The sequence below is a fragment of the Rhinatrema bivittatum genome, chromosome 9, assembly GCF_901001135.1.
Source record: "Rhinatrema bivittatum chromosome 9, aRhiBiv1.1, whole genome shotgun sequence".
Lineage (NCBI taxonomy): Eukaryota > Metazoa > Chordata > Amphibia > Gymnophiona > Rhinatrematidae > Rhinatrema > Rhinatrema bivittatum.
The window spans coordinates 125,831,259-125,858,689 of record NC_042623.1 but is presented as its reverse complement, the minus strand read 5'-3'; the positions used below and the strand labels follow the sequence as shown (position 1 = coordinate 125,858,689).

At 42.5% G+C, this 27,431-nt stretch overlaps 1 protein-coding gene across 7 annotated transcripts in view; it reads right to left on the bottom strand.

Annotated features, from left to right (window-relative positions):
* DENND11 (DENN domain containing 11) overlaps nt 1-27,431 on the bottom strand; it is a 177,780-nt gene that overhangs the window by 80,559 nt on the left and 69,790 nt on the right. For 5 of the 7 annotated variants that reach the window (XR_003858654.1, XM_029616151.1, XM_029616148.1 and 2 more), the window contains exons 3-8: nt 20,891-21,049; nt 19,659-19,812; nt 19,099-19,237; nt 18,526-18,657; nt 10,258-10,408; nt 3,084-3,152 (exon numbers count right to left, since the gene is read on the bottom strand). Coding sequence is in view for 6 of the 7 variants with exons in the window: in XM_029616151.1 (XP_029472011.1) it covers nt 3,084-3,152; nt 10,258-10,408; nt 18,526-18,657; nt 19,099-19,237; nt 19,659-19,812; nt 20,891-21,049 (804 nt within the window). In the remaining variant the exon portion in view is untranslated. The remainder of the gene's footprint in view (nt 1-3,083; nt 3,153-10,257; nt 10,409-18,525; nt 18,658-19,098; nt 19,238-19,658; nt 19,813-20,890; nt 21,050-27,431) is intronic. The other 2 variants (XM_029616153.1, XM_029616152.1) reach the window with 1 other exon arrangement.

The window sequence follows — 27,431 nt, the reverse complement described above, 5'->3', positions numbered from 1 at the left end:
GACAGTTTCGACGCGGAATGGGGACTCATGGCTTCATTGGGAGGGTTTACTACCTCCTGTCCCGAGGTGTCCAGAATCCCGGCCGGGACGACAACCCCCTCGAAAGGACTGTTGCCGTCCTGAGGTCTGCTTAGACGTGAAGGCGAGGAATACCTGCCGGAACGAAATCAGTGTGAATCCCGAAAACGCAGCCGCGAAGGAAACACCTTTCTGGTGGGCCCTTTTATCTTCCGACAACTTATGCCCCTTAGATTCTCCGAGTAGCTTTACCAACTACTCCAGTTCCTCACCAAACAGAAGCTTACCCTTAAATGGGAGGTAACACAGCTGAGATTTTGAAGACAAATCCGCTGACCAATTGCGCAGTCACAGTAGTCGGTGCGCAGTCACTACAGAAACCATGCTGCGCGCTGAAGTTCGCACTAGGTCGTAAAGCGCATCTGCTACATATGCGATGCCTGCCTCCAAACGAGTGCCCTCCAAGGTGGCACCACTGCCAGCTCCTATAGTGGTGTTAGAGGCCTGAATCCAGCACATACATGCCCTCTGCATGAGGCTGGCGCACATCGTGGCCCGAAGACTCAACGCAGCCACTTCAAAGACTCGCTTCAACTGGATCTCGAGCTTACGGTCCTGCATATCTTTTAAAGCGGCAGCACCCACTACCGGAATAGTGGTCTTCTTTGTCACAGCCGAAACCGCCGCATCTACCTTCGGAATTTTCAGAAGATCCAAGACATCTGTTGAAAGAGGATAGAGCTTGGCCATAGCTCTGCCCACCTTGAGCCCCGTGTCCGGTGCATCCCACTTGCGGGTCACCAGCTTGCGAACCTTTTTAGGCAGTGGAAAGGACGAAGTGGGCCCCCGTATTCAGTCAAGAACCGGATTAACCCCATTACTATCTGATTCTTCCTGAGAGATCTTAAGCCCCAGAACTTCCAACACCTGGGGAATAAGGGGTCGTAGTTCATCCCACTTAAAAGGCAGACCACGCTGGGCTCATCCCCTTCTGTGGGTGGCAAATCATCATCTGCAGCAACTTGATCAGGGTCCCCAAGATCAGGAACCAAATCCAGAACCTGAGCCGAACTCTGATCTGGAGCTCCGGAGGGTGGGGGAGGGGTCTGTGGCCCCTGGGGACCATCACTTCCCCGGCGGGCCTGCTGTTCCTCGAGTCTACCTTTCTTGAACCGTGGCTCGGAAAGACCCACTAACTGAATTTGCATCCTGAAGCCCGCCTGCTTTCTGGCCAGGAAAGCCTGGTGCATTAACAAGACAAACTCCGGCGAAAACCCCTCCGGGTCTCCATCTGCCGGAATGGGATCCTCAGGAGCCGGTCAGTCCCCCAGCGCTGTCCTCAGCCACAAGGGCTATGACTGGAGGGGATCCCTCCTCCCTTGAGCCTCAGGATGAAGATCCCCCATCCCGGGGGAAGGGCTCAGGGTCCCGACGAACTCTCCATCCCTAGGAAGGATAAGGGAGGGAAAAACACAAAACTAAAATTCTGCCTTCGTGCCCACACGCCTGACAGAGCGTGGAGAGAAAGCGAGGGCCCCTTGAAAAAAAACCAAAACAAAACACGCAGCCATGCAGCCCAGGAGCTGAGGGGAGGAACGGAAAAAATAGAATAAAAACGCTGACAGGCTCGTTGCAACGGGTTGCGCTGCCAAGTGCGGTGAGCCGTGCCAAAAACTGGCCGGCGAAGAAAACACTTACCTCGTCCCTTCAGAGCAACCCAGAGCCCCGGGAGTAGAGGGAAAGAAGGCCGAAGGGCTGCCAAACACCCCGGAGTGCCTGCAAGGCTGACTGTCCCAACCCTACTCCTTACCTCAGCTCGAAACAGAGGGAGTCTCACTCAGTTTTACTTTTTTTTTTTTAAACTTTACTGAGTCCTTTTGAGCAGAGAGGGTCGAAGGAGCAGCTTTGGGGGAGCAGCCATGGAGGTGAGTAACCAGGAGCCCCTGGTCTTCACACTCCGAGTGGTGACGGACGAAACCCAGACGGAGGTAACCAACCCCCCCGGACGTCCGGCTTCGACTGAGGGATGGCCCACAAAGGTGCCTAACACCTCAGGAAGCAATCCTGAAGAAAAAACCCGAAGAAAAAAAAATCTAACTACATAAACTGAAAAATTAACTAAGACTGCAGGTGCCTCTCTTCCAGCTGCTGGAGTCAGAGAAATACTGAGGGACTGCAGGTGGCACTCTCGTTATGTAGCAATGCCCAAAGTTCTAATTGTTCTCTGACTCCACCTGCTGGTAGGGATACACAACCCACTTCTCTGGACTGATCCTTGTACATATAGGGAACCAGGGGTATTGTGCCTAGCACGCAGACACAGCATGCATGCATCATGAGAGTCTGTTATTGACATTATGTGGCTGCACCTGGTGCATTTCTTGAAGTCATTGGTCTTCTTCTGTATCAGACAAAAGTTAGTCACTGCAAAATCAAACTCAATGTCAGAAAAGGACTGCTTGATGCACCATTATTGGTGCAGATCCAAAACAGCAAAAAAAGAAAATTTGTGAAACACATTTAAGGGTTTTAAGATGAAGTGGTCATTCAAACCAAGGAAAGCATACTGCAAAAAAATAAAAAAAAATAAAAAAAATCGGAGTACCTCAATAGAGCATGTTAGAAAGTTCTAGTAAAGGACTAGGCAACTCTAGTCCTGGAATGCCACAAGCAGGTTTGATTTTCAGGATATCCACAATGAATATGAATGAGCTTTATTAGCAGGCATTGCCTCTATTGTATGCAAATATATCTCATGCATATTCATTATGGATATTCTAAAAATCAGACTTGACTGTGGCACTCCAGGACCAAAGTTACCTTCCCCGATCTAGTAGCTTTGCAGCGAGAGCTCAGACAAACTCAGTCTGTTGACATTACCCATGTGTGAGGACTGTATATCCTGCTTGTCCTTGAGCATTAACGAGAACTTAACCATCAATATTAATAGAATACTTTAAATTATTTTATTATATCTGTTTTAAATAGGAGTTTCATTCACTCCATGAAATCACTTCAAGAGTATTCAACAGGAGAAAGAAAATAAATTAGGAAAGGAAACTCACAGAACAAAGAGATCCTCTTCACAGGAGCTGTAGTCTCCATCTACTTCCTGTGCATAAATCAACATCTGCCTGGGAAGGAGAAAACAGAGTAAATATAAAACAGATATCAAATAAGAGTAGCACCAAGATACCAAACATAAATTGCAGGAAAAGAAAAGGAAGAATAAGATGAGCCACAAGAGGAGAAGAAAACATAACCTAAGAAATAGGGGCAAGGAAACAGTAAACCAGGGCAAGTGCAAAAATGTTATCAAAGCAAGGAAGAATGAGGCAGGGAAACAGAGGAAGAAACATAAGACACAAAGGATTTAAGTGCCTAATTTGGGGAGTTAGATGCCTAAACTGACATTTGAAAATAACACAGTGTTGAGCACCTTATTTTATGTGTCTATAGTTAGATGCCTAAAAATTGAATGGGTCACGGGCAGCATTAGGTCAGGTAGGTGGCTAGCCTAATGTTCAGCACTAGCCACCTATCTTGGCTGGTCAAATCGAGGCACTGACCAACCCGATCAGCCCACCTCCCCAGCTGCTTTTGAAAGTTATTCAAGGGGGCACCAGCCCCACGGAATCCTTCTCCCCACATCTTAAATGTAAACAGGGGAAGCTTCTAGCCCCTCCCCACCCTCTCTTCACACAGCAGAAGCCCCATACCCTTCAAAAGCCAAGCCAGGAAAAGGGCTGGCGGCATTAGGCAGCTATTTTCAACCTAGGCAAATTTTCAGCCACAAAGCTAGGTGCCTGGTTTTCAGCTGAAAAGTTCTTTTAAATGTAGTCAAATTTTGTCCAACACTAGGTACTCGTCCTTGACTGGAAAATGGCCTATAATGGACCAGGCAACTGCAAGATGGAAAAGAGTAAGAAAGCTTAGGATTCATGTCCCTATTAGCCTGTAAAGATTTAGGGAAAAAATGTCACACAAATAATGTGTTTCTGATACAGATCATTATCTAAAATTTTTTTTTTTTTTAAAGTCATGATGCAGCTCAGAACCCTTCAATGCCATTTTTTTTGCAGACCCAAAGCTAGACAGAGGATGTGGCCAACATGCCACTCTGCACTGCCTGGGTGGTAATCCAATTTCTAAAAAATCTATTGAAAAATGGGTTATTAAATAAAGGATAAAACTAATCAGGTAAAGTGCACAACCACATTCTATTAAGTTGAGTTATATTTGCATATAATGGAGGCAGTGCACACAAAAGGTACTGGAGCTAGTTGAACACTGATAGAGCATTGAAAAGGGTCTTTTGTGGAACACAAGACGGAAAACTTCCATTTGAACGCTTAGGACTTTCTTGCTACTACAAGAAAGTCTTGTATTTTCATTTTAAGGCTTATTAATTTTTTTTTAATTTATATTTCACCTTTTATGACTGGTCAGCCAGCTCAAAGCAATTACATTTAGTTACTGTAGATATTTCCCGGTCCCCAAAGGGCTTACAATCTTAGGGCCTGATTTACTAAGATTTTTACCCCATAGACACAAAATGGGAAAAAAGCCTTAATAAACCAGGCCTTATGCAATAATGTTCCCTGGTTCTGTGTTACTAGTGCTAGAAACATTCAGAAGAGAGGGAACCAGTTTTGTCAAGGCCAGATGGTGCTATAAGAATCATAGTGCCAAGCCTTGTTTGGAATTTCAACAAAGTGCTAGCTATTGGGGGGACTGGAGCCTAGATATATAGAAGGGACTATGATCATTCAATGACTAAAGCATTCAAAAAAAAAGGCAAGGCATGGATGGTATCCTTGAACAATAAACTGGGAGCTGTCTGTTCTCCCTGGAGGCAAACAAATCTATTTAAGGGTTCTCCACTTGTGGAACATGGTTTGTAGAATTCTGCTGAATTTGTCTGCCAACTGGTTTTGTTTTCCAGGAAAGTAAGCAGCTTGTAGGGATATTTGATTGAGAAGTCCCTTATCTTTGCAGCTTCTCAGAGGCAAAGGGAACTTGCCCCTCAATAGAATACTGCTACTTAATTGTCCATTTGGACCAGCACTGAATGTCCACAAAGAAAGCATTCAAATATTTAAAGAGCATAAAATATTGTTCTGAACTCGAGATGATTGATGTGAATACGTTTTTTTGGCCTTCAATCAAATTCCTTGGGTATGGTGATAGTCAAGATGAGCTCCCCAGCCACTGTTGGCAGTATTGATGCGGCATAAATAGAATCCTCTGAAGCGGGTTGGATTTTGCAGTCCACTAGTGGAGGGTGGATTTTAGCATTGGAAGAATTCTGTGTGACAAAGGTTAACAGATGGATTCCACTGAAACTTGGGGTCCCATTAAGGTCTCATTTTGAGACAAGCCAAAGAACTACTTATATTTTAGAAGCCATATGACCTAGCATATTTAGTTTGTCCCTAGATCATGGCCAGAACCTATGTTGGACTACTTACAACCTTTGGATGAGCTGGTGTAATCTGTTTTGAGGGAAAAATGTTTTTCCTTGATTTGTGACTACAAGGGCACCAATGAAGGAACTATTAGGGTCACAGTGCTCCAGTTCCTTCTGAGTTTTAGCAAGGTCTTTGCACCAAAAGGTATGGAAGAGCTTCTCCCCAATTTAGGAAGAAATCATCCAAGGCTAGCTTGCCTTGCTTTCCTTGAACAGAACTGAAGAATCTTCCTATTCAGAGGAAACAAACAGACCCACCATGGGTGTTTTCCACCTCTAGATTATCCAATTTATTACTCCTCTGTCCAGGGACCACTTATGGGATTCTAGGACTTGACTCCATTTATCTGTTAGGATGTTGTCCTTGCCCACCAGATAATGGCTCTTAGGGTCATTCCTTGAGAAATGGCTGAGGGGCACATTCTGACAGATTCCCAAAACTAACACCTTGCTTTTTATTTATTTTTTTTTTTTTTTACATAGAACATGGACACTCAGTTGTCCATTTAAATTAGGATAATTTTGTTGGCAAACTGATCTCTGAAAGCCTTTAGAGCAGGGGTCAGGAACCTTTTTGGCTGAGAGAGCCATAAACGCCACATATTTTAAAATGTAATTCCATGAGAGCCATACAATATGTTTAAAACTAAATACAAGTAAATGTGTGCATTTTATGTAAGATCACACTTTTAAAGTACAATAAGTCTCTGAAAATATTACACCAGGCCTTAAGACACCAATACATCTCCTATTAGGAAAACGGACCAAGTCAGGCTGCTATAGAGTCCTACACAAACTACACGCCAGCAGAAAACCTCACCTGAATCACGTGCTGTCCCTCACCTAACATAGAATAAAGAGACCAAAACGCATAACAAGAAGCATGCAGAAAAAACTGAATTGGAAACTGCAACAAGCCAGAGTCTCTGTATGCAGTGTAACAAAGGAAAAAAGAAACATCACCCATCCTTATAAAACAAATCAAGAAATATAAAATCATCAGCAGTAAAACTGTACTAACAAAAAGAACATATTTCGAAACAGCTGATGAGTGGAATATCCAATAATTAAAAACTCATATAAAACATTTCCAGATACCAACAAAATATTTCAAAATAGCAGACACAAAGACCCAGTAATGAAAAATAAGGATACAAAAATTTTTTTGCTCTGCATACCTGGGAACGTTTGATATCCAGGTGTCCTGAGATTGTTGTGAATTAGCAGGAGGTGGGGTGGTTTGCTTGGAACTTTCTCCTCTCTCAGTCACATACCAGCGCTCTCTCTCACACTGGCTCTCAATGACACACCTATACACACATGCTCTCAGTACTCACATATACCCATGTTTTTTCTCTCTCACTTATATAGGCTCTTAATTACGCATTTACACACATGCTATCTTTCCACGCTTACACACACACACACAGGCTTTCAATCACAAATACATGCTGTCTTTTTCTCTCACACACAGACTCTCATTCACATGCTTACAAACATGTCCTCTCTTTCTCTCATTTACACACAGGCTCTCAATCACATACTCACATGCTCCCTCACCTAAATCAGCTCTCAATCACACACAGACACACATGATCTCTCTCTTACTTATACACACAGGCTCTTAATCATACATACACATGATTTCTCTCACACACAAAGGATCTCAATCATACACACATACTCTTTCACACAAATAGCTTTTCAATCACAAACTTACACATACAGGTTCCCAATGGTAAACTTACATTCATGCTCTCTCTCTCTCTCTCACAGGCAGGCTCTCAATCACAGACATACTCTCTTTCACATGTACAGGCTCTCAATCATTCACATACATGCATCTCTCTCACACACACACACAAGAGGAAGTGGAGATGCATCTCTCACTCACACACACACACACACACACACACACAGGGCCCCCCCGCAGCCCGGAAGAGGAAGTGGAGAGTATCGGGTGCCTGCGCGGCAAGAAGAGGCCACGCTAGTGCGCTCGGCATCGGCCCGAAGAAAAGAAGACTGCAGCGCGGCTCGGAGGAAAATGAAGAGGTTCAACCGCGGCCGATGGGACTCCGCCTCCGTGAGGGCTGAAAATGAAGAGGTTAGCGTTGGGAGGAGGCTGCTGCTGCCGCGAGTTCCTGGGGTGGGGGGGGGAAGAGAGAGAGTGAATGAGCAAGCAAACATGAGCGAGCAAACACGGCTTGCTCGCTCATTCACTCTCTCTCCCCACCCCGGGAACTCGCGGCAGCAGCAGCCTCCTCCCAACGCTAACCTCTTCATTTTCAGCCCTCGCGGAGGCGGAGTCCCATCGGCCGCGGTTGAACCTCTTCATTTTCCTCCGAGCCGCGCTGCAGTCTTCTTTTCTTCGGGCCGATGCCGAGCGCACTAGCGTGGCCTTTTCTTGCCGCGCAGGCACCCGATACTCTCCACTTCCTCTTCCGGGCCACGGGGGGGTGGGGGGGGGGGTGGGAAGAAGAGAGCACGCCGGTGCCGCCGACTCCAGCTGTCCTGCCGCGTTCCGCCCGGGCTGACAGCATTTTAAGCCCGGGCGGAGGAGGACCGGGGAGCAGCTGGGTCAGCGGGAAAGTGTGGCGACTGTCTGCGAGCCAGATGCAGCCCTCAAAAGAGCCATATCTGGCTCGCGAGCCATGGGTTCCCGACCCCTGCTTTAGAGCTTTCCAATATTTCCCTTAGATCTAAGAAACGTGTATATTTCTCCTGAACAGACCTGAACCTCTCTACATGAGTCCCTCAGCCAAAGTTGGATGCATCTGTTAGAGTAATTTGGGTAGCTAGAATCTGGAAGGATACCCCAACCCCCCAGACAAATTAGCTTGGATCAGCCACCAGCACAGTCCATGAGATATTGAGTAATTTGGATGCCATTTTGTATACAGGGCCAGTGCTAGCTATTTTGCTGCCCTATGCGAACAATTACTGTGCTGTCACCCATTCATCGTTCATTCATCTCCAGTAATCTAAACTTTAAAATCTGACATTCTTCCCTACCTGGGTCCACCCCCTCTCTTCTGGAACCCATAGCCAGTGCAAGGTTATTAGATGCCATAGACATTTAATAACCCCCAATCAGGCCCTCTACATACACACACACACAAACAAACTTAAATATTATGCACTTATATCAACAGATTTTACATTAAAAACATTTAGATACAGTCTTCTGAGATAAAAAAAATATCACAACAACAACATTCCCTGCAAAAATACACATATGGTATTAGGCCTATCGTAATGCATGTTGGATGTGGACTTGACTCTCAGAAAGCTATGAGTAAACAATTACAATATAGTAAACCTCTCATATCAAAACAGCTCTCATTGCCAGCAGTCAAACAATAACAATCTTACCTATGGAAAAGTAACACTATAAATATAACACCAGCTCCTAAAATATCAATACACCTCCTATTAGGAAAACAGAACAAGCCAGGCTGCTATAGATCCCTATACAGAAGCTGCATGCCAGCAAAATACCTTAGTCACAGTTGCAGACTAAAGACAAACTTTCACCAAAAACAGAACAAAGAGACCATAAAGTATAAACAGGAATGGGCAGACAAAAACTGAACTGGAAACCACAACAAGGCAGACTCTGTATACAGTGCAACAACAGAAACCACCATTCATCATAAAACACAAAAATTAAATCAAGAAATAAATCAATCATAACAGTAAAATCATAATAATGAAGATAAATGTTTCAAAACAGCTGAAGAATAAACATCCAATAATTTTAAAAACTCAAATTCTTTTTTAAATTTCTCAAGCAGTAAAACATTTCAAAACAGCAGACATCTAACAACCATTAATATTTAAAACTAAGAAGAATAGTGGGAACTTTTGGTTTCCCACTACCTTGAGATTGTTGTGGATTAGTGGGTGTGGGAGGGCACACAAACTCTCTCCTCTCTCTCTCTCTCTCATATGCGTACACACTTTCTTTCATACATACTCATGCTTCCTCTCTCAGATGCACACAGACCCTCCTATCTCTCCCTCGTGTGCACACATACACACGTGCTCCCTCACACACATGATCTCAGAGACACACCCCCTCGCTCATACAGTCCCATAAATTCATGCTACCTCTCTCACATGCGCCTTCTGTCACAATTACACCCTAAAGATGGCCCAGAGCCACCCCTATCTGCAGTAGTCCTTCCCCCTCCCCCCCAGTAGGAAAGAAGGGAAATGAGAGAGAGAGGGGGGATCCTACTGAGCAAAAATTATGCTCCCATGCAGTTAGCTTTACCAAGCCTTCATCATAGCTGGGAGTCTCCTTTCAGGGCTTGCGCATCTGGAAAACCAGAAGCCAGGTCATTTCAAACTAATAGTAAGGATGCTTAAGCATATAACTACCCCAAAATACTCCACTAGAAAGGGCAAAGGCTAAAACCTGACAGAGATACTGCTGCAAAAGACCAGCATGTCCTACTACCTGCTGGAGACAGAATACAGGCTTTGGTCTGGGCTTGCACTACTATAAATATCTGTGATGATGTCACAGAAAAAGGTTGTGCCTGCCTTCTCCATTTACTGGTGGGGTGGGGGGGGGGGGGGAAGGGGGAAATATACCCATGCATCTGGACTGGTGTAGAAAGATAAGGAAAGGAACAATTTCTTTGCTCTGTTCTCTCCAGCTGGTTACTAAGCCACTATCAAACACACCTTACCATAACCTTTGCTTGGTAGCCTTCCATATGCCTATTAACTCTGGTTACCCAGCCCACCACTACTGCCATTACCTCTGGTCATTGAGACCCCGGTACTTCTCTCTGTCTGCGTTGTTCACCTTCAAAAGTGGCTGCAGGTGCTCATGATGAGTCTTCACATTTTGGTTATCCACGTACACATCATACAGATCCCTCTTGTCTTCAAAGATCTTCTCTGTAGTACCTGCCAAACCAAGAAGGAAGATTTGCCTCCAGCAATAACTTGAAGTTATGCAGAGGCTACCCCTCTAGACAGAGCTGGATTTTGCATTTGCACAGGGTGACAACCTCTCACAAGGAAGGGGGAGGGGGAAGGGGAAGACCAGGATAGTAAGAATCCTGTGTCTTTCATGCTGATGGGATTCAGTAGGCAGCTGCTAATCTGCCTCCTGCAGTTCACTGGTTCCACTCTGGCCAAGATAATCAGATAGGGGAGGCAGAAGACAGCTAAATGCTCAAGTTACTGCTTCCCCTACAAAAAAGAAAAACACAAGAGGGGAGGGAAAGTAGCAGAGGATAAGGAAGATGACAGCAGGAAGAGGAAAATGGGAAGGAGAGTGAAAAGGGAGGCAGCAATAAAATAAGAGGCAGGCAAAGGGAAGAAGAGAAAATAGCAGAAATGAGGAAGGATAGGGAGCACAGCTGAGTAGTATTTAGAAAAGAAGGATGAGAAGAGAGGAAGGAGGGGAGGAACAGGAGACAGAAGAGGAAAGAAAGCAGCAAATGAGGATAGAAATGGACAGTAAAAAGGAAGAGATGAAGATATCAGTAGAGGAGGAATTATGAAAAAGCAGCTACCTGATAGTTGGTCTGGATTGAGATTCTCTTATCCGAGACCAGATGGGAGAAAACTCTTAATGCATATCAAATAGCCCGCAGCTCCAGAAGGTTGGTAAAATTGTAAGTAGACAGTACCATTTGATGTGTTCAGGCTAGGATTTTAGACAGCTATCATAGTATATTTGGGCTTTTACGTAAAAAGATGAAATTCAGAACCTCCAGAATAACATTCTAAGAAATATTCCCAACTCCATGCATAGGTCCCCAGAGTTAGGCAGAGCTTAGGAGTCTCAGTGTATGGATGAGGTGATGGTGTAGGGAAGGGGAAGGAGAAAGGGGGAGCCTGTTCTGAAGGTGTGGGCTCCACCTTAATCACGGTGGAACCAGACTACCAGTATTAACATTTAAAAAAGAGCTAGAGCAGCTTTTTAAATAGATCATAGGGGAAGTGAACAATCACACAGAAGCGCATGGTTTGGAGTGAGATATCTTCAAAGGATACTAGCATAATGGAGATATTAGAATAGCCCAATACAGAGCTGATAATAAAGATAGAAGTAGTCCAGGTGCATTTAAATAAAGAGCAGATAGAGATAAATTACCCATTTCAACTACTACTCTCAAGACCTTGAGAGTAGTAGTTGAAATGGGTAATTTATCTCTATCTGCTCTTTATTTAAATGCACCTGGACTACTTCTATCTTTATTATCAGCTCTGTATTGGGCTATTCTAATATCTCCATTATGCTAGTATCCTTTGAAGATATCTCACTCCAAACCATGCGCACTGTGATTCAAACCACCCTCCTATCCAAACTTGACTATTGTAATTCCCTCTTTCTTGAACTCCCCTATGCGACTACAAAACCGCTTCAAAGGTTGCAAAATGCAACTGCCAGAATCATAACTAACACCCGTAAAACGGACCATATCACCCCTATTCTGAAAGACCTGCACTGGCTCCCCATACCATTCAGAATAATCTATAAAACACTAACCACGATACACAAATCCATTCACTCTCAAAACTCCCTGTGGCTGGATATACCTTTTAGTGCTGTGCAACAGAGCCGCCCTACAAGAACAGTTCACAAAGGAACCCTTCATGTCCCTTTCTCTGAAAATAGCACACCTCTCTTCCATTAGGGAACGAGCTCTTTCTATCGCCGGCCCCACACGTTGGAACTCCATGCCCATGATGCTACGATTAGAATCCTGCCCGAATAAATTCAAAAAGAAATTATAAACTTGGCTGTTTCAACAGGCCTACCCAGATTAGTCTCCTTGCTTCCCTGCCTCTGAGCCCTCTCTCTAGACCCTCTTTCCCTTGAAGCCTTCACCCCCCCCCCCCTGCCTGCTCCTCTCATGCCCCTCCCCCCCTTTTCCTTCAGTGACCCAACCTTCCTTGCCGAGAACTCTGTGCCCTCTTTTTCTTTTCCCCCTTCATTATTTAGTAATCTCTTCATATTATGCCCTTTTCTGTTGTAATTATGCTGAATTGTTGTAATTAGTTTCAGTTTTTTAATTTACCTTTTGATTTTGTTTATTCTTTCTTTCTTTTCAAACCTGCACTCTCGTTGCCCAGTTGGCTTTGTTTTTCCCCTCCCCCATCTCCTTGTTTTAATGTATTTTCCGCTCATTTTGTTAAAATGTGAACCAGCATGATGTCTCGCACTAATGCCGGTATATAAAAGCTATTAAATAAATAAATAAATAAATACTAGGCAGGCTGTGAATACAATTAACAATTATACTTTGAATTGTCTCTATGTGAATTCCATAAGTCTAAAAAATAAGAGAGACTGTATGGCACTGAACAAAGATGTAGACATTAGGTATCTCAGAGACCTGATGGAAGAAAGATAACCAATGGGCCACTCTAATACCAGGGTACAAGTCTAACAATGATAGGACAGATCAAACTGGTGGAGGTGTAGCACTCTATGTCAAAGATGGCACAGAGTCAAACAGAATAAAAGTCCTGCAGGAAATGGAATGCCTTGGTTAGAAATTTCCTGTGAGAGGGGAAAATAGTTTAGCGTGGGGATATATTATCATCCACTAGACTAAGATGAAGAGACAAAAGTGAAATGATAATAGAAGTTAGGAAACGAATAAATTATACAACACAATAATAATGGGAGATTTCAATTACTCCAACAATGATTGGATAAATGTCTTGTCGGGACAGGGAGGTGAAGTTTCTAGATGTTATATATGACTGCTTCATGGAGCACTTGGTTCTGGAACAGACAAGAGGGGGAGAATACTCTAAATCTAGTTCTCACTGCACAAGGTAATGGGACTGCTTGGTAATATTTATCATAAAACAACAACATTTAACACTCACAGAACTGCCTTAACCATATCCTCTAGCAATGAATTCTAGAGCTTAATTGTATGTTGAGTGAAAACGAATTTTCTCTGATTTGTTTTAAATGTACTACTTGCTAACTTCATGGAGTGTCCCCTAGTGTTTCTATTATTTGTATTATTTCAACAATTCTATATGTAACATGCTTTGAACTCCCTGACTGGAAAGGTATGACATAAATAAGATGGTAATGGTGATATATATAGATTATCTGAAAGAGTAAATAACAGATTCACATTTACTGTTCAACTCTTTCATATCCCTCGTCAGCTGTCTTTTCTTCAAGAAGATCAGCCCTAACCTCTTTAGCCTTTCTTCATAGAGGAGCCATTCTATGCCCCTATCATTTTGGTCACCTTTCTCTGAACCTTCTCTACTCGCTGCTCAACAAAAAATGGTGCAAAGCAATGAGTAGAATTTAAACATCACTGCTTTTGCATCGAGCCGCTGTCAAAAGTGTTTGAAAAAAGTGGCTGATTTAAAACAAGTCCAATAGTCAGTTTTTGCTGATGAATTTTTCTCTAACTGTGACATATGAGAGACTCATGTTAATCTGCGCCAATTCAAGTGGCCCCTAAGCCCCTGAGGCAGCTCATTGAGCGAAACTCGGCCAGAGTCGGGCAAGATTCAATAAAGTCCTTTTTTTACCGAAGCAACAAACACAAAGAGTTGAAATCAGCCATCTTGGATCGGCTACCGGTTTGTTTTCTTTGAACAAAATTACTTGCCATCTAGATAAACATAGATTAATGGGATCAAGCTAATATGGATTTAGCAAAGGGAAGTCTTGTTTTACAAATGTGTTAGATGTTTTTGAAGAGGTTAATAAATACATGGAATCTGTTATGTACCTAGACATAATTAAACTACTAAACCAAATGGAACTGGTTATCAACATTGACAAAACTGAATTCCTTCACCTTGAGAGAAAACATACTGAAATCATTCAAACACCAATAACCCTAAGAAATAACCAAAAAATTAAGCTAGCCGAAAAAGTAAGGAATCTGGGAGTAATAATGGACCCAGAAATCAACCTGAAGCAATAGATATCTATAAAAGTAAGAGAAGGCTACACAAAACTTATGGTCCTCAGAAGATTGAAACCATTACTCACACCTGCCCACTTCAGAACAGTATTGCAAACACTTATCTTTTCCAGCACTGACTACTGCAATGCACTTTTACTAGGACTCCCAAGCACATCGATAAGACCACTCCAGATTCTTCAAAATACTGCAGCCAGAATACCGACGGGGAAAAAAGAGGAGGGACCATATAACCGAAACTCTAGCAGACTTACATTGGTTACCTGTCGAATACAGGATAAAATACAAGGCCTTATGCACCATACACAAACTAATATATGATAAAGAAGCAGACTGGCTAAACACAGCCTTACGAGTACATGTTCCACAAAAAAACCTCCGCTCAGCAAACAAAGCACTACTAACAATCCCTTCAGTAAAGTCAGCAAAATTAACCCAAGTGAGAGAAAGGGCTTTATCATTGGCTGGGCCCATACTATGGGACATGATGCCCCCTGAACTCAGATTACAGAATAATCTCAAAACTTTTAAGAAAAATTTAAAAACATGGCTCTTTAAAAAAGCCTTCACTAAAGAGTGTGGAGGGTAGAGAATGAAAATACAGGGTAATGCAGATGAGAATGAATTTACTCAATCCTACATTTAAGAAGTAATATCTCAAAGAGATAGTAACTCAATAATATACCTGGACTTGACCAACATTACTCAAATAATGATTTTGTTTATGAAATTGTAACCGAACTTTATTGGCACCTGTCAGAATGTACGATATCCTACATTTACTTACCTTAGTCTAGGTGCCTATTTGTAAACCGTTGCGATGGTATACAACTTAGCGACGGTATAGAAAAGTTTTTAAATAAATAAATAAAAGGGCGAGTCGGTTGATACAGTGTAACTGGATTTTCAAAGAGTGACAAAGTCCTTTATGAGAGTGTCATCTGAAAATTAAAGAACCTGACTATACAGTATGTCAAATGACTGCGGTACGATCAGTCCTGAAAGAACTATTGAAATATTTCTTTGCCTGTCCCTTCTGATGCAGCTGCCTGTGAAACACCGATGTGTTGGGAGACTGAGTCTTCTTTGTAATAGGATTGTACTTACCTTGGGAAGCCATGACTGTGCTATTTAAAATATGGATTGTGTTCATTAAAATCTCTCTACAGGATTTAAAGTTAGTCCTGAGAGTTCTTGCAGATGTGAAGTTTCTCAGCATCACACTCTTCTTCTCCAGCTTTTCAATGTTGGTGGAATTGCCTTATCTCCTTTTTGCTCTAGCTCCTTTTTAAAGGTTAGCACCAGCAGTCGGGCTCCATCTTAACCAGGGTAGAACTGGACTGCTGGCACTAACCTTTAAAAAGGAGATAGAGCAGCTTTTAAACTAGAACAAAGGGGAATGCAGACACTCACTCAACAGTGCATGGTTCGGAGAGAGGTATCTGCAAAGGATACTAATGATGCATTAGAATTAGGGCATCCCGACAGTGAGGTTCCAATAAGAAAAATAGTCCAAGTGCCTGTAACTAAAAACTCACCTGAGCTAAAAAATTCTAACTTATCCCTATCAATTAAAAAGCACAATGAAAATACAAACAAAAAACAAACTTTGAAATGTTTGTATGCTAATGCCAGGAGTCTAAGAAGTAAGATAGGAGAATTAGAATGTATAGCAGTGAATGATGACAGACTTAATTGGCATCTCAGAGACATGGTGGAAAGAGGATAACCAATGGGACAGTGCTATACTGGGGTACAAATTATATCGCAATGACAGAGAGGAGCACCCGGGAGGCAGTGTAGCGTTTTATATCTGGGATGGTATAGAGTCCAATAGGTTAAGCGAGATTTAAGTATGGGTAAATCACTGAAGGTTTTTGTGATAAAGCAGATATCATTAATAAGGTTATATCCAAGTATATACACTTCTGAATGGTGACCTACAAAAACAACCCACTCATATAAAGAATTGGGAGAAAGATATTCCAGGTTCCATAACACTGAAGCAATGAACGCGTAGTTTTCTCATGACCAGAGTTCTGTTTCTGCTTCTCTTGTAGAACATGGATATAAAGTGCTTTAATCGGTGGCACATTACACCATTCAAGCTACATACATTCTATCCAGCAGTTGACAACCTCTGCTGGTGGCAGTGTGGTAGGGTGGGTACTTATTTTCATATGTGGTGAGTCTGCCCAAAGATAGTTCTCTATTGGGACATGGTTGCGAAGCTTATCTTTGACATAGTGGGAACCCAGATGCCAAAGGATCCTCTCTTGTTTTTATTACACACACACACACCAGAGGGGAGGAGGCACCTCTTGACGTTCATTTGACCCTGCAGATACTGCTGGCAGCGAAAGCAGAGATTGCAAATGGTTGAAAACAACCTGCAGTACCAACCAGACAGAAGGTCACCCAGAGGTTGGCGAAAATATATTATTTAAAAAAAATTGACAGCTACTAGACACAAACAGACAGATTTACAAAACAATGGCAGCGATATATAACATGGCTGGAGTGGGGGTGAAGGAGGACCCCAACAATTTGACCACTCTGTGATGTTCGCTTTCCTTCCCGCCAGTCTTGGCTTTTGTTGCATTGCAATGTTCTCCACAGAATGGAAGCTGTACTACGGGCTGGGGGTAAGGTTCACATGGGGATGGTAATGGACACAACCATGTATGGGATATTATAGAGTTGAGCAGGAAGGGTTGGATTATTGAATTGTCTGCTATACCATTGTCAATATCTTCCTGTTGTAATGTTGCAGGCCTTGTGGCTTAGATTGATGTTTGCCAGTTATCCCTTGAAAACATTAAATAAAAAAAAAAAAAAAAAAAAAAGAGAAACATAACAGAAAATGACCATATGGCCCATCCAGTCTGCCCATCCATCCAATTAATTTTGCTTTACAATTCTCATTACTTCCTTAGAGATGCCCTGTATTTATCCCTTGCTTTCTTGAATTCAGATACTATTTTTATCTCCATCACTTCCACTCTCTCTGAAAATAAATATTTCCTAAGATTATTCCTGAGTCTACCCCCTTTCAACCTCAACTCATGACCCCTCAATTCTAGAACCTCCTTTCTATTGGAAAGGCTCACATCCTGAGCATGGAATCCTTAGGGGAGATATAATTTGAATGTCTATCTCAATCTCGCCTTTCCTCTAGGATATATATGTTTAGATCTTTAAACCTATCCCCATATATCAAGAGCAGAACCCAGGGAACTGTTAGTTGCGGTCAAGCAAACGCCCACACAAATACACTCCTTCCTTCTTAAAGTGTGTCTTCTCTCCTATATTCTAATCTCCACCTTTATCTTAAACTTCAAAGAACTAAAGTTAAGTAACACCAAACTTTTAGCAGAGTTAGAAAATCTAGACATAACTTATAACACTCACCAAATAGTACTTATGATGATATAATGTTACAGTATTTTTGATGGCACCTGTTTAAGAGTTAGAATTCCAGACACTTTATGCAACATAGCTTTTGTGCCTTATTGTGAACCGTTGTGATGGCACCCGCTTAACGACGGCATAGAAAAGATTTTAAATAAATAAATAAATATACGTTAGAATGAAAGTCTACTGACCATTTTGGTAGCCACCCTCTGGACCGAATGTGGAGATGAGGAGAGTATCAGAATTCAAAAGAGCATGGGAAAGCACAGAGGATCTCTGAGAGGGGACTATAAAACTGAGCAGATGATGTGGATAGACAGCCTGGATGGGCCATGTGATCTTTATCTGCTGTCATGGTTCTATGGTCACTATAGAACTATCACTGTCATGAGATTGAAAGGAAAAAAGTCAGCATATAGGGGTAGCAAAGAGTGGGAATGTGAGGACATGGTCAACAGTTCAAGTACCCCTGTTTATTGTAACTTTTCACTCTCTCCCTCTCTCCTAGCCTATTGTTCACGAAGTTGTTAATTTTAATGTTATTGCACCACTGTTTATTGTAAACCGATACGATATGATTGGTATCATGAGTGTCGGTATAAAAAAGACCTAAATAAATAAATAAATAAATAAATAAATAAATAACTTTGACAGCTCAGGGCAGGACAGATGAACAATACTCACAGGCCACATATGAGATCTCTGTGTCCAGGGTTTCTATATCCGCCACATTCACATAGAAGAAAGGCTTAGACTCTGGAACTGATCCTCCAATCCCAGGCAGCGGGATATTAGCAAGACAACAGCAGCAATACACTGCAAACAGATAAAAGGAAAGAGAACAAGGAATAAGGGAAAAAACACAAGCAAGGAAATAAAGGATGGTGGAAAAAAAAAAGAGGATAGTGAAACAGTAAGAATAAAAAAATAGAGAAGGAGGACGATGTCGGAAAAATATTTGCAAAAAACCGAATGGAGAAACAGTGCCTTTCAGGCCTTCATTATACAGACAAGTAGTTTTCCTTGTTTCAATGGCTGCAGCAAACATGCCATCTGTCCTAATTTTACTGATCCTGGAGATTCCCAAACCCAAGCCATCCTCACCCATCTAATAATGCTGTCAAGCAACTGGCAATTAATAGAAAGCAGGCCCCAGTGAGTCAAATCTGAGGGTCTCTCACCCTGCCATTTGTCAGAACAGGTTCAGCAAACCTTGTTCCTACTCCCTCTCTAGCAAAGACCACTGTCCCCACGTACCTCGGTAGCACACAATTCCAACAGGTGGTGGAGAGAAGATCAAGATGCGTTTGCGTAAAAGAGCAAATTTCCAAAGAACCAAGATCTGCTCCCCAAAGAATTTAATAAACTGAGACATGCAGCCAGCAGGATGTGTAATCTATAGGAAAAGAGAACATTAAATGTACTGCCTCCAAAAACACGCACATTTATAGAACAGCCACAACATAAATAGGACCGAGCTGGCGTCAGAGTGCAGAGGAAGTTATGAAGGTTAACTCTACAAACTTCTATCCAGAACTTCAGTGCACACACATACACAGATTTCCTCCGGCATGAAACCCTAGAATCTCAGGCACAATCCACCCCCCTTCCCGATACTTTACCCCAAAGCCATATGCACACTAACTAACTGAGACCTAAAGATACAAACATATCGGTAGACCATCCCAGGGGAAAAAAACCCCCAAACAAACAATTTGCCCAGGAGTAATCAGGGGAGGCAAATAGAAGTAAATCCTAAGTCATAAATGTCTTTTTCCCTCTCCTACCAGAGACAGTTCATCCTACATGGCTCTCACCTTCATTTCTGAGTACATGTATTTGTGGATGGAGGGCAGCCAATGTACTGGCTGCTGGAAGGCAGACACACCCTTGCCAACAGGAAGTATTTTCTTTTTATCTTCATAGAAGGCCTCTAAGTGTGAATAATGCCCCGGGATTTCCAGTTGATGTCTGCAACATACAAAAAATAAGCCAGTGAAAAAGCCCCCAAAATATTCTACTGTCCCAGTATTGCCCCTCCTCAAAATAGATCCTAAATGACTGGCATGATGAGGGCAAGATTTAGGGGAAGGCAAAAAAGAGTGGGCCCAGAGCTCAAAGTAAGGCCCTTGAATTTCCCAGTCCCTACCTCCATTTCTCTCTCAGTAAAATTCATTTTTAACAGTCTGAAGCCTGTTCACAATAGGAGATTTATTTATGCTAAACTAAATTGGTGTATTTTAGTCTTTTGATCATTGGGATTTAAGTAAAATAATGGGATTATTTCAAGACATCCACAGCGTAAAAAAAAAAAAAAGAAAAGAAAGCTACCATAAATCCAGTTGTGATGCAGACCAAACATGTGCTGTGTGTAGTAAGTGACCTGAGCTATCTGGCATTAGCTGCCACATACCACAAATGGTTACATGTAGTCATTATCCAAACAGCAGTACTGGAACATGTTTGGAGGGAGCCACATCCTGCGTTTTTCAGTCACACAAAAGGATGTGGTAGACAGAGAAAACAGAAAAGGCCATCCATGATTCACTTTGTTGAAACCCATATAGTAAGGAAAGAGACTATGAATGACAGCAAGAAAGGAGAGGCTGTGCAGATCACGGCACAGAGAGGAGAAGCTCAAACAGGCAGCAGCAGGCCTGGATGTGTCAATAGACACACTAGGCTTGTGCCTAGGGTGGCAAAAATATGAGGGGGGGGGGGGAATAGCAGGCTAGCTGAAGATTTATTGCCTTCCCATTGTGCTGAATCTTACTCAGCAAACAGCAGCCCTCTGCTTCCTAATTCGGCTCTTCCCTGCCCATGCAGCATACAAGGAACAAGATGAGAAAGGAGTGAGCTTGGAGTACAGAGCAAAGGGGAATCATTTAGGAAGGGCTGAACGGCAACCACTGGGGGGAGGAGAGAAGCTGGGAGATGAGAACAGATAAGCTAGTGGGGGAAAAGGGGGGGGGGGGCAACAGTGGCAACATTAGCAACAGTGCCTAGGGGTGGCAAAACCCTAAATCCATCTCTGGGCAGCAGGACTCACCTGACCTGTTTCTCCAGGAAGTGCATGTATCTGTAGAGCAGTGTGTACGATGGTGACAGGATCCCCACAGACTTCATACGTGCACCACGTTCCAGTTCACTTTCCACAGGCATATTGGCAAAGCATGCTAGGCCAAAGTACTGCCCTTTCCGGAAATAGCTACCAAGAGAACCGAAAGGAAGAGCTCAAATCAAAACACATGAGAAGGACTCGACATGACCAGTTCATCATCAAACATCATTCGACAATTTTGGTAATTTCTGAGAGTTTGTTATGACTTTTCAAAGTGAGGAAAGACACCAGAGGAGAGAATAAAGACAGGACTACAATGCAACAGAAGCACAACTCAAATTCTGTACATCAAGTTGCAAAATTAGTCAATGCCGTTGACACAGCCACATAAGGAAAACCCCAGCACCATATGAATGATGCCTCTATGCCATGATGCAAGGATCCATGGCATTACCAGGTTGACAGGCAGGGGAGGAGCCAGCAGTTACGATACATTTGGCTACCAATGGAATAGGAATGTGCAGGAAGACAGTTCTGAAGTCTAAATTTAGGATTTTAGGTAGGAAACTAAAAGTTATAGGTGATATCTTTTTATTGGACTAAACTTAATACATATGTGATGAGCTTTCGAATTATCTTCTCTTCCTCAGGTAAGAAACAAATCCAAAACCTCCAGAGTGGCATTCTTAGACCTGCTCCCGATTACACGGGCAGGGTCCTAGAGGCAGGTAGAGCTCAGCAGGCTCAATGCCTGGATAAAACTATGGTGAAGGGAAGAGGATTTTAGATTTGTTAGGAACTAGGCAACATTTTGGAGTAGGAGAAGCTTATTTATTTCAAAAGGATGGGCTCCATCTTAACCAGGGTGGAATTTGGCTGTGACGCTAACATTTAAAAACTGCTCTAGCCCCTTTATAAACTAGAACATGGGGGAAAGCAGACAGTCACTCAGCCGCGCATGGTTCAGAGGGAAGTAAGTTAGAATGCCCTTTAGAAAGTGGTTGTAAAAAGCTGAAATTACTCAAGATATATTTAAATACAGAGCACATAGATAATATAAGCAGTTTGGACTAATTTTATCTGATAAGCAGGTTGAAAGTACATATAAAAATAGAAATACAAATAAACCTGCTTTAAAATGGCTGTATGCAAATGCCAGAAGTCTGAAAAATAAGATTGGAGAGTTAGAATGTATGGTGCTAAAGGAAGATATAGACAAAATATGCATCTCAGACACCTGATGGAAGGAGGATAACCAATGGGACACTATGTAACCAGGGTACAAATTCTATCAACATGACAGGGCAGATAAAATTGGTGGAGGGCTGGCACTTTATGTTAAAAATGCATAGAGTCAAGCAAATAAACATTTTTGCAGGAGAAACTGCACAGTGGAATTATTACCAACAGAAATTCCAAAGGTAAAAGAATATTTCCACTACTATATTACATAGAAACATAGAAATGACGGCAGAAGAAGACCAAACGGCCCATCCAGTCTGCCCAGCAAGCTTCACACATTTTTTCTCTCATACTTATCTGTTTCTTTTAGCTCTTGGTTCTATTTCCCTTCCTCCCCCACCATTAATGTAGAGAGCAGTGATGGAGCTGTATCCAAGTGAAATATCTAGCTTGATTAGTTAGGGGTAGTAGGGGTAGTAACCGCCGCAATAAGCAAGCTACACCCATGCTTATTTGTTTTAACCCAGACTAGGTTATACAGCCCTTATTGGTTGTTTTTCTTCTCCCCTGCCGTTGAAGCAGAGAGCTATGCTGGATATGCATTGAAAGTGAAGTATCAGGCACATTTGGTTTGGGGTAGTAACCGCCGTAACAAGCCAGCTACTCCCCGCTTTGTGAGTGTGAATCCTTTTTTCTTCTCCCCTGCCGTTGAAGCTATGCTGGATATGCGTGAAGTATCAGTTTTTCTTTTCCCCTGCCGTTGAAGCAGAGAGCTATGCTGGATATGCGTGAAGTATCAGAGAGCTATGCTGGATGTGCATCGAAAGTGAAGTATCAGGCACATTTGGTTTGGGGTAGTAACTGCCGTAACAAGCCAGCTACTCCCGGCTTTGTGAGTGCAAATCCTTTTTTCCACATTTCCTCTTGCTGTTGAAGCTTAGAGTGATATTGGAGTCACAGTAACCATGTGTATGTTTATTGAATAAGGGTATTGTGTCCAGGCAGTAGCCATCATTCTGGCAAGTCACCCACTCTTCATTGGCGGCCTCTTGACTTTATGGATCCACAGTGTTTATCCCACGCCCCTTTGAAGTCCTTCACAGTTCTGGTCTTCACCACTTCCTCCGGAAGGGCATTCCAGGCATCCACCACCCTCTCCGTGAAGAAATACTTCCTGACACTGGTTCTGAATCTTCCTCCCTGGAGCTTCAAATCGTGACCCCTGGTTCTGCTGATTTTTTTCTTATGGTAAAGGTTTGTTGTTGCCTTTGGATCATTAAAACCTTTCAAGTATCTGAAAGTCTGTATCATATCTCCTCTGCTCCTCCTTTCTTCCAGGGTGTACATATTTAGATTCTTCAATCTCTCCTCGTACGTCATCCGATGAAGATCCTCCACCTTCCTGGTCGCCCTTCTCTGTACCGCTTCCATCTTGTCTTTGTCTTTTTGTAGATACGGTCTCCAGAACTGAACACAGTACTCCAGGTGAGGCCTCACCAAGGACCTGTACAAGGGAATAATCACTTCCCTTTTCTTACTCGATATTCCTCTCTCTATGCAGCCCAGCATTCTTCTGGCTTTTGCTATCGCCTTGTCGCATTGTTTCGCAGACTTCATATCATTAGACACTATCACCCCAAGGTCCCTCTCCTGCTCCGTGCACATCAGCCTTTCCCCCCCCATCGAATACAGTTCATTCGGATTTCCACTCCCCATATGCATGACTTTGCACTTCTTGGCATTGAATCTCAGCTGCCATATCTTCGACCACTCTTCCAGTTTCCTTAGATCCCGTCTCATTCTCTCCACTCCTTCCGGCGTGTCCACTCTGTTGCAGATCTTAGTGTCATCCGCAAAAAGACAAACCTTACCTTCTATCCCGTCCGCAATGTCGCTCACAAAGATATTGAACAGGACCGGTCCCAACACCGATCCTTGCGGTACACCACTTAAAACCGCTCTCTCTTCAGAGAAGGTTCCATTTACCATCACACATTGTCTTCTGTCCGTCAACCAATTTGCAATCCAGGTCACCACCTCGGCACTCACTCCTAAGCTTCTCGTTTTATTCACCAGTCTCCTGTGCGGAACCGTATCAAAAGCTTTGCTGAAATCCAAGTATATGATATCGAGTGCTCTTCCTTGATCCAATTCCTTGGTTACCCAGTCAAAAAAGTCAATCAGATTTGTTTGACAGGATCTTCCCCTGGTGAATCCATGTTGCCTCTGGTCCATCAATTCTCCGGACTGTAGATAGTTCACTATTCTCTCTTTCAGCAGTGACTCCATTACTTTTCCCACCACCGAAGTGAGGCTAACCGGTCTGTAGTTGCCAGCCTCCTCCCTGTTCCCACTCTTGTGAAGCGGGACCACCACCGCTCTTCTCCAATCACTCGGCACCACTCCCGTTTCAAGGGATCTATTGAACAGGTCACACAGCGGACCCGCCAGAACATCTCTGAGCTCCCTCAATATCCTTGGATGAAGCCCATCAGGCCCCATGGCTTTGTCCACTTTCAGGTTCTTTAGCTCTTCCCACACATTTTCTACTGTAAAAGGATTTTCATCTATTCCATTTCCTTCCAGTTTCTTGTTGTGTAGAGATGGTCCTTCTCCAGGGTCTTCTTTAGTGAACACAGAGCTGAAGTATTCGTTTAATATTTCTGCCATTTCTTCGTCTCTCTCCACACATTGGTCATTATCACCTTTCAATTTCACTATACCACTTTGGACCTTTCTCTTTTCGCTGATGTATATGAAAAATGTTTTGTCACCATTTTTTATCTCCTTGGCAATCCTCTCTTCCGCTTGACTTTTTGCCAACTTGATTAATTTCTTTGTCTCCCTCAGTTGAATCAAATATTCTTCTTTGTGTTCCTCCCTTTGGGATCTTTTATATTTCTCGAATGCTGTTCTTTTAGCTTTAATTTTGTCAGCCACCTCCTTTGAGAACCAGATAGGTTTCAATTTTCTTTTGCTTTTCTTTACATTTCTAACATATAGAGTAGTTGCCTTGGTGATTGCTCGTTTTAGATTGGTCCACTGCTGCTCCACATCTCTCTTGTTCTCCCATCCTTTTAGTTCTTCCTCCAGGTACTTACCCATTTCCTCAAAGTCCGTGTTTTTGAACTGTAAAACTCGGGTCTTTGTGGTTCTTTTCCCTATTCTTTTAGTGATATTAAACCATACCGTTTGATGATCACTGGTGCTGAGGTGGGTGCCCACCTGGACATCGGAGACATTATCTCCATTAGTGAGCACTAAGTCGAGTATAGTTCCTTCTCTCGTGGGTTCCAATACCATTTGTTTGAACAAAAATACTTGCATGGCATCCACTATTGCTCTGCTATTTTTAGTTTCTGCAGATGGGATTTTCCAGTCTACATCTGGCATATTAAAGTCACCCACGATCACCACTTCTCCCTTCTTACCTATCTTATGGATGTCTTCAACCAGATCTCTGTCCAGCTCTTCCTTTTGGTTTGGAGGCCTGTAAACCACTCCAATATAAATGGATGCTCAGTCATCTTTTTTTAGGTCGACCCATATTGCTTCTTCCTTGCCCCAACTTCCTTGCAGCTCAGATGCTTGGATGTTGTTTCTGATATAAAGAGCCACACCTCCCCCTTTTCTATCCTCTCTGTCCTTCCTTAACAAGTTATAGCCTGGTATTGTTGTATCCCAATCATGAGATTCTGTGAACCATGTCTCTGTGATAGCAACAATGTCCAATTCTGCCTCAGCCATTAGGGCCTGCAGATCTGGGATTTTATTTCCCAAACTATGAGCATTTGTGGTCATAGCCTTCCAGGTACTCTCTTTAAGGTTATTGCTTTTCCTGGACTCCTTATGAGATTTTATTTGAGATTTGTTATACACTTCACTCTTTCCTTTTGCAGTTGTGCCACTGTTGACAGAGTTATCCATCTCAATTAGATTTTTCTTTTGGTTATGGATCTTGAAATTCTGCATGCATTGTGTTTGTTTTCTCTTTTCTGGTAACACTTCAATGTTTTTCTGAAGAACTTCTTCAGTTTTTAATATAGAGAAGGCTTTTTGTTCTTCCATCAACTGCCAGAACATGATTAGAAAACAGACTGTAAAATGCTAACAGATTAAACTGGCTAATAAATTAGGCAACAATAATAATGGGAGAATTCAATTACCCAAGTACTGATTGGGTAAATGTCACATCAGGAGATACAAGGAAGATAAAGCTCTTATATGTCATCAATGATTACTTTCATGCAGCAGTTGACCATGGAACCAAAAAGGATTAGTTCTAGTTCTCAGTGGATCTGGTGAAGAGATAAAGGTGATGGATCCGCTTGGCAACAGCGATCATAATGTACTAAGGAAAACTACTGAAGTAGCATTTAACAAGAAAAAGGAAAACTATGAGAAAATGAAAAATAGTTAGAAAAGAAAAAACTAAAAGGAAAAATTCACAAGGTTAAAAATTTGCAGAAGGCATGGACACTGATAATTTTATACATTCTTGAGGCCAGACAAAATGTATTCCTTGCATTAAAAAAAGGTAAAAGGAAAACCAAAGTATTGCTGACCTGGTTTAATAGTGAGGTGAAAAACAACTAAAAATAAAAGGGCATCTTTCAAAACATGGAAAACAGAACCAAATGAAGAAAATAGGGAAGAGCACAAGCAAAATACTGGGAGTCATACACACCCACACCAGAAACATTTTTGATGGTGATGAATCTGAGTGACTAAACAAATCACTGTGAAACTGGAGGATGTAATTAATCAGACTTGACAAACTAAAGAATAAGTCACCAGGACCTGATGGTACTCACCCCAAAATTCTGAAGGAACTCAAACATGAAACTGCATGGTTAAAAGGGGAGGTGAAAGAAGCTATTTTAGCCAAAAGATCTTCATTCAAAAATTGGAAGAAGGATCCAACAGAAGAAAATAGGATAATGCATAAACGTTGGCAAGTTAAATGTAAGACATTGATAAGACAGGCTAAGAGAGAATTTGAAAAGAAGTTGGCCGTAGAGGCAAAAACTCACAGCAAAAACTTTTTTAAATATATCAAAGCAGAAAGTCTGTGAGGGAGTCAGTTGGACCGTTAAATGATAGAGGGGTTAAAGGGGCACTTGGAGAAGATAAGGCCATTGCGGAAAGATTAAATGATTTCTTTGCTTCTGTGTTTACTGAAGAGGATGTTGGGGAGATACCCATACCAGAGAAGGTTTTCATGGGTCATGATTCAGATGGACTGAACGAAATCACGGTGAACCTAGAAGATGTGGTAGGCCTGTTTGACAAACTGAAGGGTAGTAAATCACTTGGACCGGATGGCATACAACCCAGGATTCTGAAG